Source organism: Cetorhinus maximus, chromosome 30 (assembly GCF_964194155.1).
Source record: "Cetorhinus maximus chromosome 30, sCetMax3.hap1.1, whole genome shotgun sequence".
Lineage (NCBI taxonomy): Eukaryota > Metazoa > Chordata > Chondrichthyes > Lamniformes > Cetorhinidae > Cetorhinus > Cetorhinus maximus.
The window spans coordinates 7,852,846-7,867,881 of NC_135908.1; the positions used below are offsets into that span (position 1 = coordinate 7,852,846).

The 15,036-nt window shown below is 46.8% G+C and overlaps 2 protein-coding genes across 2 annotated transcripts in view; one reads left to right on the forward strand and one right to left on the reverse strand.

Moving 5' to 3' along the window:
- LOC144670012 (tubulin polyglutamylase ttll6-like) overlaps positions 1–3,315 on the reverse strand; it is a 47,654-nt gene extending 44,339 nt beyond the window's left edge. Inside the window, exon 1 of the mRNA XM_078532341.1 lies at positions 3,258–3,315. Coding sequence (XP_078388467.1) covers positions 3,258–3,314 — 57 coding nt within the window. The 5' untranslated portion in view covers position 3,315. The remainder of the gene's footprint in view (positions 1–3,257) is intronic.
- A 531-nt stretch (positions 3,316–3,846) lies between these two features.
- gdpgp1 (GDP-D-glucose phosphorylase 1) lies at positions 3,847–5,203 on the forward strand. The gene has a single exon (XM_078532222.1). The coding sequence runs from the start codon at positions 3,847–3,849 to the stop codon at positions 5,044–5,046; it is 1,200 nt and encodes a 399-aa protein (XP_078388348.1). The 3' UTR covers positions 5,047–5,203.
- Positions 5,204–15,036: the final 9,833 nt, after the last annotated feature.

Here is a 15,036-nt window from a genome sequence, read left to right on the forward strand (position 1 = left end):
CTTTTACAGCCTTCCGGACTTAATATTGAGTTCAACAATTTCAGATCATGAACTCTCTCCTAGATCCCCACCCCCTTTCCGATCCCCCTTTTTCCAATAATTTATAATTTTTAAAAAATATATTTTTCTTTTCCCACCTATTTTTAAATTTATGTCGATCTATTGTTTTATCTCCACCATTTAGTCCATTTCGAACCCCCCACCCCCCCCACCCCCACTAGGGCCATCTGCCGCTAGCTTGTCCTACTTGCTACCCTTAATGTCCCCATTAGCACATTCCTTAGATAATATCACCACCGTCAACACCCCTTTGTCCTTTTGTCTATGACATCTTTGGCAATCTCTTCTTTGTCTCCACTTATCACTGGCCCTCTATCTAGCTCTACCTGTCCCACCCCCCCTCTAACAGCTTATATTTCACCTCATTTCTCTATTTCCTCAATTCTGATGAAGAGACATACGGACTCGAAACGTCAACTGTGTTCCTCCCCGCAGATGCTGTCAGACCTGATGAGTTTTTCCAGCTATTTTTGTTTTTGCACATGATTCTATTGCCTGTCTTTCTAATTAGTGAATGGCTTATGGGGGAGGTAAGTTAAGCATATTTATAAACCTCAGTAAAATCATACCATAGGAAAAACAATTCAAACAAATGTATGTATAAAGCACTTTTAAACACAGTAAAGCATCCCAAGGCACTTTATGGGAGGGTTAATGGGCAATAGTTTTGATACCAAACCAAAGGAGGAGACATTTTGACAGACTGGAATGGTTGTGATTCCCCCCACAGTTACATAGTGTCCCTACACCTACTGGCGTCACAAATGAAGAATGGCCCTTTGGAACAGTCACGGTGGGCGTACAAGGGAACGTAACTCACCCCAGCACCTTCAAAAATACATGGGAGAAATATGTAAAAACTTAAAACAGGCAAAGGTATTTCCTTTACCTAGAATTAATAAAATTTAACAGCACATTTGGCCCAACTGTCCATGTTATTGTTTATTCCCTATACGATCCTCCTCCCAGACTGCAACAACTAACCCTATCAGCATATCCTTCCATTCCTTTACCCTACATATACTTACCTAGCATGCCCTTTAATGTATCATTGCTATTCCCTTTCTAACTATTCCCTTGGGAAAGAATTTTCTCCCAAATTTCTTATTGGATTTTACATTTTGGACTGCCTCACAAATGGAAATATCTTTATCTACCCGACTGAGCCCCTTCCTAATTGTAAAGATCTCCTTTTATTTTCTGGAGGGAAAAAAAACCCCAAACCCATTCCGCCCTTCATCACAACTATAACCTCCTAGTTCTTTATCATTCCAGAAACTTAGAATGGTTACAGCACAGAAGGCGGCCATCCAGCCCATCATGTTCGTGTCTGCTCTCTGTAAGAACAACTCATCTGCTCCCACTCCCCCACCCCTGCAAATTTCTTTTCGAATGCCTTGGTTGAATCTGTCCCCACCACACGCTCAAGCAGTGCATTCCAGATCCTAAACAATCACTGCGTAAAAGATACTTCTCTCGTGCTGCTGTTGCTTCTTTTGCAAACCACCTCAAATAGGTGTTCCATAGTTCTCGATCCTCGCACCAATTGGAGCCATTTGTCCTTATCTACTCTGTTTCGACCACTCATGATTTGAATGCCTCTATGAAATCCCCTCTAAATCTTTTCTTCTCCAAGGAGACCAACCCCGACTTCTCCAATCTATTTACATAACTGAAGTTCCCCATCCTTGGACCCATTCTGGTAAATCGTTTCTGCACCCGCACTAATATGTTCATATCTTTCTGAAAGTGTGGTGTCTAGAACAGGACACGCTATCTAGCTGAAGCTGAACTAGTGTTTTATACAGGCTAATCATAGTTTCCCTACTTTTGTACGTTATGTCCCTATTCAAAAACCAGGATCCCTTATGCCTGATTAACAGCTTTCTCAAACTGCCCTGCAACCTTCAATGCTCTGTGCACATAGACACACAAGTCTCTCTGCTCCTGCACCCGCTTTAGAATTGTACCCTTTATATTTCTTCGTTCTTCTGGCCAAAATAAATCACTTCACACTTCTCTTTAAATTTCATCTGCCACATGTCCACCCGTTCCACTAGACTGTGTCCTTTTCAAGTTTAATGCTAAACTCCTCACAGTTCACAATATTGCAAATTTTGAAATCGTGCTTTTCAATTCCATCCCCCTGGAAATGAACCCCAGAGCATTAGAGGCAGTCCAGAGAAGGTTCACTAGGCTGATCCCAGGTATGGAGGGATTTTCTTAAGAGGAGAGGTTGAGTAGGTTGGGCCTGTACTCATTGGAGTTTAGAAGAATGAGAGGCGACCTTATTGAAACACATAAGATTCTTATGGGGCTTGACAGGGTAGATGCTGAGAGGTTGTTTCCCCTTGTGGAAGAGTCTGGGACCTGAGGGCATAATCCCAGAGTAAGGGGTCGCCCATTTAAAACAGAGATGAGGAGGAATTTCTTCTCTCAGAGGGTAGTCAATCTGTGGAATTCTTTACGACAGAGGGCTGTAGAGGCTGGGTCATTAAGTATATTCAAGGCTGAGATAGACAGATTTTTAATCAGTAAGGGAAAAGGCAGGAAAGTGGAGTTAAGGAATATCAGATCAGCCATAATCTCATTGAATGGCGGAGCAGACTCGATGGGACAAATCGCTTACTTCTGCTCCTACGTCTTATGGCCTTATTAAAATCAATGATTTATAAATCTGTCCCCCCCCCAGATATCTTTGCACCTCTGACACATTTAGACTCTTATTTTCCAAGAAATTGGAGGCTTCCTTAATTCCTCCAACAAAAAGCACCAGCTCACACAGGTCTACATTGCACAGTTAAAACCCAAAACCCACAACTACAACAACTTGCACTTATACAGTGGGAACAAGTTCCAAGGAGATTCAGAGCAACGAATCTCAGTCATTGCATTGGCCAAATCGGGTTTACATTTTACCTGGTCAACCAGTTTAACCTAGTCAACTAGTTTAACCTGGTCAACCAGTTTAACCTAGTCAACCAGTTTAACTTGGATCAGAGTCTGCAGCTTGTTCACTTGACAGGCCGGCCCGTTGCTAAGGCCGCCTCCTGTTGCTATGGGACTGAAGCGGCCGATAAAGGGTGGGGAAAGGCCGGGGCCGCGAGTGGCTCCAACCCCGGTCCCCAGCCTCCCCGGCGCTTTGCTGATTTGTTCAGCGGGGTGAATTCGAACCTCTCCCTCCCTCAGTCACTCACCTGGCGCCTGCCCGCCCGGCCAGGCCGCGGACACGGCTCTGGCGGCATTGTGGCCATGGCAACCAGGCGCCGGCTCTGATTGGCCAGAAGGCTCCGCTCTCCCATTGGCGGCCCGCGCCGCGTGATGCTGATTGGTCGCATAGCGACACCCCGTGAGCTATTATTGGCTAAAAGCAAAATACTGCGGATGCTGGAAATCCGAAACAAAAACAAAAATTGCTGGAAAAACTCAACTGGTCTGACAGCGTTTGTGGAGTTAACGTTTGAGCTATGTTTGAGCCATTATTAACTGTACAACGCACAGTCGACGTCCATTGGCTCAGAAGAGACGGACGTTGCTCCGATTGGCTGATGGGACTGCGACTCGATTGGCTGATGGAATCTTTATTTGTGATTGGCTGGATGGCTTTCGACCAGAACTGAGAGTTCGCGGATTTTTCTTATGTCGGTTTTTATTTCGGATTTCCAGTATCGACGGAGGTTTCGGCTTTCCCGAATAATTTCCGACCGGATTGGGCAGTCAGGCGAAGGATGGGCCAGCTTCCGGAAACCATGGAAACGGGCGGGCGTCCGGTGACGTCAGAGCAAGATGGCGGCGGCGGCGGCAGAAGCAGCAGCGGTGGGGGGAGACCCGGATGGAGGCCCGGCCTGGCCTTGGGCCCAGGCCCCGGTTTTCAGCTACTCGGAGCGGGATCTGATCCGGAGCGGGGTCCGGTGGGGCAGCTCGGACTCGGGCTCCGGCTCCCGCTTCGACGCGGCCCTGCTCTCGGCCTGGGAGGAGCGGATGGACGGCGGCTGCTTCCGCTACCGGCTGCCGAGCCGGGGCCTCCCCAGCCGCCGCCTGCCGGGGCCCCGGCGCTTCGTGGCCCAGCTCAACCCGCAGCGGGCGACCGAGCGGCGGCGGCCGCAGGAGATCCTCAGCCTCCGGCAGCCCTTCGAGCCCGAGCGCTTCAACTTCACCCGCATCCCAGCCCGGGAGGTTCTCTTCCAGCTCGGGCGGGGAGGCGGCTGCCCGGAGCCGGGAGAGGCCGAGGCCCAGGCTGAGGCCTCGGCCTTGCTGATCGTCAACGTCAGCCCCCTGGAGCGGGGCCACGTCCTGCTGGTGCCCGAGCCGGCCCGCGGCCTCCCGCAGCTCCTGACCCGGGACGCGGTGCTCCGGGCCCTGGAGCTGGTCTTCCTCAGCTCGGAGCCGGCTTTCCGGGTCGGGTTCAACAGCCTGGGCGCCTGGGCCTCGGTGAACCACCTCCACCTGCACGGCTACTACCTGGGCCACCGCCTGGAGCTGGAGTCGGCCCCCAGCCGGCCCCTGGGCCCTTCCGAGGCCGGGTCCGGGCCCGGGCGGCGGCGGCTGCTGCCCGTCCACCTCCTGCGGGGGCCGCCCGGCCGCGGGCTGCTGGTCTACACCGACGGGGGCGACCTGCCGGCGGCCGCCCTCACCCTGCACGCCCTCGGCGGCCTCCTGGTCCGCCGTTCGCTGGCCCACAACCTCTTCCTGTGCCGGGGCTGCCCGCCGGGGGACCCGCCCGCCCGGCCCGACTCCCGGGACGGCGTCCGGATCGTCCTCTGGCCCCGCAGGAGCTGCTTCGGGCTGAAGGGGGAGGGTGAGGGGGAGGAGGAGGCCTTCAAGGTGGCTCTGTGCGAGCTGGCCGGCCACTTGCCCATCAAAAACCCCCAGGATTACAGCAGCCTGACCGAGGAGAAGGTGCTGGAGACCATGGAGAAATATTTACTGCCCGAGGAGGAATTCTCCCAACTCGTGTCAGAAGTGACTGAGCTGCTAAAGGATTAAAGCTTAATGAGCTCATCTGAATCCTTCTCTAACTCCTCTTCACTCACCACAACCTGGATGTCCAGTGCATTCACTCTGCCCATTCCGTCTTGTCATGGACCCCAGTGCTGACTTGACCACTCTCTCTCTCTCTCTCGCAGGCTCGGAGTGAGATGCTCGGCCGCTTCAGTCTTGACCACTTGCAGGCTTGGAGTGAGATGCTTGGCCGTCTCGGTCTTGACCACTCTCGCAGGCTTGGAGCGAGATGATCGGCTGTCTCGGTCTTGACCACTCTCTCTCGCAGGCTTGGAGTGAGATGCTCGGCCGTCTCGGTCTTGACCACTCTCTCTCGCAGGCTTGGAGTGAGATGCTCGGCCGTCTCAGTCTTGACCACTCTCTCGCAGACTTGGAGTGAGATGCTCGACTGTCTCGGTCTTGGCCGCTCTCTCTCCCAGGCTTGGCGTGAGATGCTCGACCGTCTCGGTCTTGACCACTCTCTCGCAGACTTGGAGTGAGATGCTCGACCGTCTCGGTCTTGACCACTCTCCCGCAGACTTGGAGTGAGATGCTCGGCCGTCTCGGTCTTGACCACTCTCTCGCAGACTTGGAGTGAGAAGCTCAGCCATCTCAGTTCAACATCAGAAAGGATTCATTTGTTTTCCGAGATGCACTTTTGAAGCTAGCCTGGCCTGCAGGATTTTGTGGACCCGATGGAATTGACCACAGTCATTCAGGACTTTCAGGGCAGACAGGGGAGGGGAAAAGTCATGTAACATTAAAAACTGAAAATGCTGGAAAAGCTCAGCAGCTGTGGCCACATCTGTGGAGAGAGAAACAGAGTTAACGTTTCAATATGACTCCTTCAGAGCTTCGGAGAAGAGTCAGTTTGGACTTGAAACGTTAACTCTCTTTTTCTCTCTCCACAGTTGCAGCCAGACCTGCTGAATTTTTCCAGCATTTTGTTTTTATTTCATATCTCCAGCAACCACAGTAGTTTGCTTTTATAATAATGTAGACAGGATTAGCAATTGGATCAGGCGCTGTCTGTACCGGAATGAGGACTACGAGAATAAATCCTTAAAAATCTACTTACACCTCATCCAACAAGGCATAACTTCAAAAGTTTGACTAACAGCATAAAGCAGTGGAAATTTGGGTCAATTTTTTTTTTTAAAAAGTCTCTGAAAAACAGTTAAAATATCCCAGGAAGACTTTGATCAACCCCCTCTTAACTGCCGCCTAACAATGAACACCTTTAAAATGCAGGAATTGTTATGTTGCCTTGTCTTTTGCATCAGTTGTGCTCAGGTGCTGTTCTCACCAACTTGGCCAGACAGCAACTGCAATGTCACATTTAAATACTAGAGCTGCTGGAAATCCGAAATAGAAGCAGAAGATACTGGAAACGTTCAGCACCTGCTGAGATAAATAAATCTGGAACCTCAACACTGTTTACATAAGAAATAGGAGCAGGAATAGACCACGTGCCCCCACAAGCCTGCTCTGCCATTCAATATGATCATGTCGGAGCTCCACACTCTTGTCTGCTCTTCGATTCCCTGAGAGACCAAAAATCTGTCTATCCCAGCCTTAAAACACATTCAACGATAATACATCCACACCCCTCTGGGGTAGAAAATTCCAAAGATTCACAACCCTTTTGAGTGAAGGGACATCTCCTCATATCAGCCTTAACTATCAGCCCTTATCCTGAGACTGCCTCTTCATGTTCTAGGTACCCCAACCAGGGGAAAAGAATCTCTGTCTACCCTTCAGAATCTTGTATGTTCCAATACGATCACCTCTCATTCTTCTAAATTCCATGAAGCATTGGTCCCAGGTGTTCCAAGGCCTGCTAAGTACTTCGTGTTTTCAGATTTTATTTCAGATAGTTCTGCATCCACAGTATTTTGCTCCTGAAACCTTAATTCTGTTTCTCGCTCCATTGATGTGCAAATCTCCTTCTGGACCAATGGGTAAAATAGCAAACGACTGGCTGGACTCATGTGCACGTGATTTCTGTTCATCTTTAGTTTGAATGATTTGTACTTAAACTCAGGAATTGAGTGTGCCATTTATTTAAATGATTGAGACATAATCTGGTGTTTAGTGGCCAAATGTTTACCAAGGCACAGAAATCGTGCAGGCCCTCTTAGTTTGTGATCTATCTATTGACCTCGTTTGGAAAAAACATGCACATGGACGCCTAGTGGAGGACTTGATGAGCTCAGCATCGCAGTGATCCAGCTCCTCATTGTTGAACAGCCCTCGTGATACAACTTTAGCTCCTGCCAGAAGTTGAGAAGCGGATTCCCAGCACGAGTCTTTGGAGAAGAGGGGAATTTTGTGTTCGAGAAGATGAGCACTAATCTCCACCTGTTGAGGCCTCCCTAACTTTGTCATGACTAAAAACAACTGGACTCACTGAGAGACATTTGGATACTGTCTGGGTTTGGAAAATCATGCTTGAACTTCAATTGATAAACCGTGGAAAATTTAGACGAGTGTGGAACAGTGGGCAGATACGAGTTGGGGTGGATGGCTCCAATGGCAGTAGCAAAGAGAAGCCACCTGTACTGTCATTTCTCTGATATCTCAACCCGAGTGTTGAGTGATGTCACTGTCAGGTGAAAATACATCACTGACTCTGAGCAAGATTTTACGTAAAAACAGGAATGGGTTTGTTATAAATTGTCCTATATTTACAGAAGAGATGAATCCATCTTCCTACCTTCTACAGAACTTGAAGGGAAGTCTTGTGTTAATTTTGTTTTGGAAAGGTGACTAAAGTATTGTGCAATTCATTAAATCATTGATTTCTGTTTGCATAAACTTAATGTAGCACCAATGTGGACAAACAGCAAGATGGACAACATAGAAAACAGTTACCACACGATGGTGTTCAAATATGGAGTGCATTCCACCAATGAGCTCTTGAAATGAAGAGGTGCATTTCTGTAGCAGACATGTTCCACAGCCAATTAAGTGCTTTTAAAACGTGGGCAGTGTTTTAATGTAGGAAACACAGCTGCCAATTTGCACACACACACACACTGTCCAGAAATAGCACTCTGATGTTTGCCTGATTATCTGTTGTGATATATGTTAAGCGTTAAATATTGACTCAGGATTTTCGGGAGATTTCGCCTTGCTCTTCCAATAGTGGCTGTGGACCTGTTTACACTCACCTGAGAACAGACCTGGTTCAGAGTCTAATCTGAAAGGTCAGGGAATCTACCACAGCATTTTAACAGTAAACTGGATAAACACTTGAAAAATATTAAAGAATCAAAACGTAGGGAATAGGTTGGACTGGGTAACTCCGATTGCACTTTTATGTATGACATTCTAAAATTTCTGTGAAGTTTAAATGAATTGATGTCTGTAGTGTTACAATTTCTTATTAAATGATTAGAATTTATAAAATTGAGTGAATTATATTTACAAACATACATGGTGTACACACAAATTAAGAGCAGGAGTAGGCTACTCGGCCCCTCGAGCCTGCTCCAACATTCAATAAGATCATGGCTGGTCTGATTGTAACCTCAACCCCACATTCCTGCCAACCCCCGATAACCTTTCACCCCCCTTATTAATCAGGAATCTATCCACCTCTGCCTTAAAAAAATATTCAAAGACACGGCTTCCATCACCTTTTGAGGAAGAGCGTTCCAAAGACTCACGACCCTCTGAGTGGAAAAAAAATTCTCCTCATCTCTGTCTTAAATGGGCGACTCCTTATTTTTAAACAGTGACCCCCCCCTACTCAGTCCTAATAACACAAGGCACGTCACAAGATGACCAGTGTGCAGAATCGAGAGTTATAGTTGGCACTGGCTGATGACAGCGACCTGTAAGACAATCTGTTTACCAACTGCTGCTCCTTTTCAGTGATTTGTTTTTTGCCCCCGCTTTTCACCTTTTACTCATCAGGACAATTCTTCCGAATGTCCTGATGAGTGCCAGATGAAAAGCTTCCACAAAACAAATGTCTCTTTTCTCAGCAATACTCCAGTTCTGTACTACCAAACGGTTATTTTCAGTGATACTTTTCCAAATGATATGTGCCTCCATATTTAGGTGGCTGGGCTGATGGGTTATTCAGCCCTCAGCTGAAGGCCTGTCTTGCCACTCATGGCGCCATGGTAGAATTGGGGTGAGAGTTGATGCATTTTTTTTTTTGTCCACTTAAAAGAAACTTGCTGTGCAGCTAACCTGCCTCTCGGGTAACCCTAACCCTTTTCAGTGCTTCTGTAGGTGACGTTGGCCATATATATATTCAAAATATTGCCTAGCGTGAACTTCCTATCCACAAATGTTATTTCCTATTATTTTTGGTTACATGTCTCAGCCTTTACCATTAGAAATTAGGCCGGAATTTCCAATTCATTCTGCTGCGCCAACTTGAATTCACCGCTTTGTGTGTTTTGCTCTTTTAAAAATGTTTAAAATCCGTGTGGATTTACAGATGAGGCTCAGCCCCAGTAGGGAGGGGATGGGAGGAAGGTCACTGGAGCAGGAGGGCTTAAGAAGCCTCTGGAATGCACATTGAGCACCCCGAAAAAAAGTCACCCTTGGGTGAGGATTGATCTCGAAGTGAGGAAGGAACCAGGCTCTGGCATCTCGATGGCTCTCTTGGCATTTTGTTTCTCTCGTAAACTTTGTTTTTTTTTTAACTTTTTACGATTAAGATATTTAACTTTTCATAATGTGTTCCACACCCGTCTCTTTCTGTCCTCCCCCCCATGGCCACGCTCCAAACTTTTCATTCGAACTGAAGGCAAAATAATGAGGACAATAATCTGAAATAAAACCAGAAAATGCTGGGATCACTCAGCAGGTGGAGCGAGGGAGAATCTCAGTTCATGATTCAGGTCCACGGGGCTTTGTCAGTTCTGGTGAAAGGTCATTGACCTGAAATGTTCCCCCTATTCCTTCCTCTGATCTGCCTGGTCTTGATGAGTGTTTCCTCCCTTGATTCAAGGTCAGTCTTCACCCATGGGTGACTTTTTTCCGGGGTGCATTCCAAAGGTTTCTTAAGCCCTCCTGCTCTAGTGACCTCCCCCCTGCTGGCTCTCTTGTGGCTGGGCCTCATTTGTAAATCCACACAGATTTTAAACATGGAAAAGAGCCAAAAACAAAAGCACAACACGCGGAGTGGTCATTGGCGTGGAGCAAGTGCACCTGGTGATACATTTTGTAAAAGTTGAACCGGATTGTACCCTTGAAATGGTGTTTTTGGAATGGTTTGGAATGTGATTGAAGATATTTTATGAATAAAGTATATTTTTGCAAAAAAAAAGTTCCTGTCCCACCCAACACAGGCTGCATATAGAAACATAGAACATTTACAACACAGGAGGCCATTCGACCCATCGTGTCTGTGCGGCGAGCCAGGAGGCATCCAACCTAATCTCACTTCCCTGCTCTTGGTCCGTAGACAACGTAGGTTATGGCACTTCAAGTACAGTGTTAAAAAGCGACCAGAGTTTCTGCCTCCACCGCTCTTTCAGGGAGTGAGGTCCAGACCCCACCACCCTCTGGGTGAAAAGACCTCCCCTCAAATCCCCACTCAACCTCCCACCTCTTACCCTAAATTGGTGATTGACCTCTCTGGCAAAGCGAAACAAGTCCTTCCTATCTACTCTAACCAGGGCCCCTTATCATTTTAAAAGCAAAATACTGCGGATGCTGGAAATCTGAAACAAAAACAGCTGGAAAAACTCAGCAGGTCTGACAGCATCTGCGGAGAGGAACACAGTTAACGTTTCGGGGGTGAAGAGTCATCCGGACTCGAAACGTTAACTGTGTTCCCCTCCGCAGAGGCTGTTAGACCTGCTGAGTTTTTCCAGCTATTTTTGTGTTTGGGTCCCTTGTAATTTTATACATCTCAGTGAAATGTCCCCTCAGCCTCCTCTGTCCCAAGGAAAACGACCCCCATCCAACTGTTGCTGATGGGTAAAATTTGTCCAGCCCCTGACCTGGTGTCTATGCTCTGGTGTTGGGGTGAGGGAGTGTTTTAAAAAATCTTTCGAGTTATCAACAGTCACAGATTGCAACTCTTTCGAGTACAATCACAGTTCTTAGTTTCCGGGAGTGGGACATTAACCCACAACCCTCTGATTCAAAGGCGAGGGTGCTATGAACTGAGCCACAGCTGACACCTCTAAGGGAGTGTTTTAACCCCAGGCGGAATGCTGTGTGATTTGGATGTGATGTTGTTCCATGTGTTCACATTCAGTGGGGTTGTAACTGCAGCAACAGGCGGCTCTGTGGAGCAACTTTCTCTCTCTCTCTCACTTCCGCCTAAGTTTGTACTCAGGTCAGTAAAGTTTTGGAACTTGTTTTCTTTTAAATGTTGGAACTTTTTAAGAAGCAAAAAACCGAATGCTTCTAATTCCTTCCCTGTCTCCTGCTGGCCTTTCTCTCTCTCTCTCTGTCCAGCCCAGAGCTGCTCCTCGCAGCCACCGGCCCCGGGACTTCCTTTTAGAAGGAGCGGCCCCGGTGATGTCCCCCGCAGCCGAGTGGGAGTGATGTAGCGTCGGGGAGATACACAGGTCACCCGGGGTGAGGAGCAGGAAGGTCCGGGGCCAGTAATGGGGGAGAGCGAAAGGAATATCTCTTCTTTACAATGTCCGTCCCCTAGTTCTGCTGTTTAAAGTTTGGAGGGTGGAGGGAACCTACAAAGATAAATTAACCCCACATTCGGAAGCCAGTGGCCGCATTCCTGCTCGCTTCTTCCTCCTGGCTAACCCTGCCCTTTCCAGTCCACTATCCTGGAGAAGTTTTAGCTTTGAGGAGAGATTGGGGTTATTTTCTTGGGGACAGAGAAGGTTGTCACTCACAATTCCTCCCCAAGTCCTTTCCCCTGTCCCCACCCCACCTAAAACTCTTCCTCCTGGTTGCCCACTTGAGAGTGTCTATCTCCCAACCCCTCATTGCCGTAGCTCCTCCAACCACTGCCCCGTCTCGTTGTAAACTTCCCTCGGCCCCATTCTCTTCTCCACTGCTACCCAATCGTTCCTTGGAATGTCTCCTTTGCCCACCGCCTTGTTATTGTCAAGGCCTCGTATCTTATCAAACACCTTGGGTAGGTTCCCCCACTTTGAGCCCATGTACAATTCTGTTTGTCACCATATCTGTGTCATTATTCAGCATTTGTCAATTGCTGTTTCAGCTAGCTGTGATGCCAATTGAGAGCAGCAATCATTCACAGTTTATAGCTGGGTATAAAGTCCCACTTTCAGCAAAGGCAGAAGGGGAATCTCAATGATGATGCGTTTAGACAAACACACATGAGGAAATCACAAGAGACAGTCCTAAAGTCGCTCTGATGAGTCACATTTTAGTACTTGCATTCGAGGCAGTTTCGAGAATGTTCGCTAGGTTGACTCCTGGAATGAGGAAAGGTGGAGCTTATACTTATTGGGGTTAAGATTATTCTGAGGGGTCTTTGATAGGGTCAATGCTGAGAGAACATTTCCCCTCTTGGGGAATTCTAGAACCAGTGGGCAGTTTCAGAATAAGGGGACCAATTTAAGGGGTCAAGGAGGAATTTCTTCTCTGAGGGTCATTAATCTTTGGAATTCTCTTCCCCTAGTGACCAGCGGAGGCTCAGTCATTGAATATATTCAAGGCTGAGATTGACAGATTCTTGAAGGTTAGGGGAGTCAGGAGTTATGGGGAATAGGCAGAAAATGGAGTTAAGGCCAATATCAGTTGAGCCATGATCTTATTGAATAGTGGAATGGATTTGAGGCCTATTCATGCTCCTATATCTTGTGTTCTTTGTTCTCATCTTGAGTCTTTCAGGGTGTAGGCTTTATAAAACAGACCCAGATTTAGTATCAGAATAACATCTTAATGAACACATTGAGTGAGAAGAAAACACACAAGTATCAAACCAAACTGTCATTGCAATGGTCTGTTTCCCCATCCTGTTCCTTTGTTTGAATAACCATCCACCCGAGAAGCCCAGTTCATAATGAAACATGAACAAAGGCTTCAGACTCCTAGTATGGTTAGTTATAGTTTAGTAAAAACATTTTATTGGCCTTGTTCCCGGGAGTCATATATCCTGTTAGTAGGTGAGAGGAGTTTCACAAGGTTTAAAAGTGGATGACCGCTGAAATTTCCTCCTAACGTTCAGTTCCGCTATAATTTGCAAAAAAAGTCACTGAGCAGAACTGAGGGCTTGTTTATTCCTTCAACAGTTCAATACTGCATTGTCTGCTCGTGTCCAGCAATAATAAAGAGCCACTTGTGTTTCATTTTTGGTGAAAGGAAAAAGTATGAGATTTAAAGGAGAAAGTTTTTTCCAAATTGAGAAATCAGGACTGATGGGACACTTGGACTAAAGTTACGGGCTTAGGATTGGTGAGAGATTTTATTCTATAATTAATGATGGTTTGAAATTAATAAGTGCAGTTTGATTCTGGTGAGAGCTTAGCACCAGGAGCTCAGGGTAAAACTATCCATTGTTTTAATCAGTTAAACAAAGGGTTGGCTGTGCAGCAAACCCTCAGGATGTAAATGGAGCGTGGGCCACTGTGAATCGGGCTGAGAAAAAAAGACTGGATTTCTATTTTTATTCTAGATTTCTACAGCATCTTTAATGGGCACAGGACATCCCAAAGCGCTTTACAGCCAATCAAGCACTTTCTGAAGTGTAGTCACTGTTTTAATGTAGGAAATGCAGCAGCCAATTTGTGCACAGCAAGCTCCCACAAAGAGCAATGTGATCATTACCAGAAAATTGGTTTCTGTGGTGTTAACTGGGGGAATAAATGTTGCTCAGGACACCAGGGAGAACTCCCCTGCTCTCCTTCAAATTAGCACTGTGGGATTAAAAACAGAAAATGCTGGAAAAACTCAGCAGGTGTGGCAGCATCTGTGGAGAGAGAAACAGAGTTAATGCCTCGAGCCCGTATGACTCTTCTTCAGAGCCACTGTTAGAATATTCAGAAAACCTTCTGTGATAGGAGGGAGAGCAGCCAAAGTAGCACAGATTGGCCCCAATGATATAGTTAGAAGTTTATTTGAGGCCTTCCAGAGGAAATGTAAGGAGTTAGAGGACTGAAAAACAGCCAAGAAGGATGGGCAATCTCTGAATCAGTTCTGTGCCACAAGATGCACAGGATAAGTAGAGGAAAATTATGAAGGACAACCCATGGCTGTAGGAGTAGCACAGGAGGGAGAGATTTACATTCTTGGGCCACCTGAACCTGAAGCAAAGTATTTACAGAGGGTCCAGCAAATGGGGAAGCAGTAAAGATACCATGCCAAGAGTGAGGATTGACTCTAAAGAGGAAAAACAGGAATAAGGAAGCTGGTGAAACAGGAGCAGAAGGCTCATCCTGGGAAATAATGGTCAAAGTGGGGACCAACGTATATATAGTGCTGCTAGAAAATGAGCAATCATATGCCTTTAAATTCAAAGACACCATCCAACGTTCCTTGGGTTGAACCATTACCAGAATTCTTGAACATGATTTCATTTAAATAGATGTCCCCTTTGTGGCTTAACTGTTGGGGGGAATCTTAGCTCTTATCAATAGTGATTGGACTTATCTTTTAGCTACAGATAGTCACTCATCCTTTCCTTGACCCCTGTAAAAGTGTTTACTCTTAACCTGCATTCGTTTACATCCTCTAGCTATGTTTACAGTAGTTTATTTGTTTGGATATTTTATCTTGGGATTGCCAGGTTAATGCAAAACAGTGGGGATTTCCCCCATCTGTTTTCATGGGACATTTACGTCAATTTTGTGACAAATTGGATTGTTGTCAGGCAAAATATTCAACTCCTGGTCTACATTAGTTGTGCTCCCTCTTTCAAGGAAATTACTTCCAGAAGTCAACACATCAATTGGGAAACGTGGATATTCATAACGTTCCTACCCTGAGCTCTCGGTAATGTAATATAACCCCACCCTCTGGGAGGAGCGAGTGTCTCTGGCTGTCTCCGGCTAGGACGATGCTAAGGCAGCGATAATTTTCTCAGCAGAG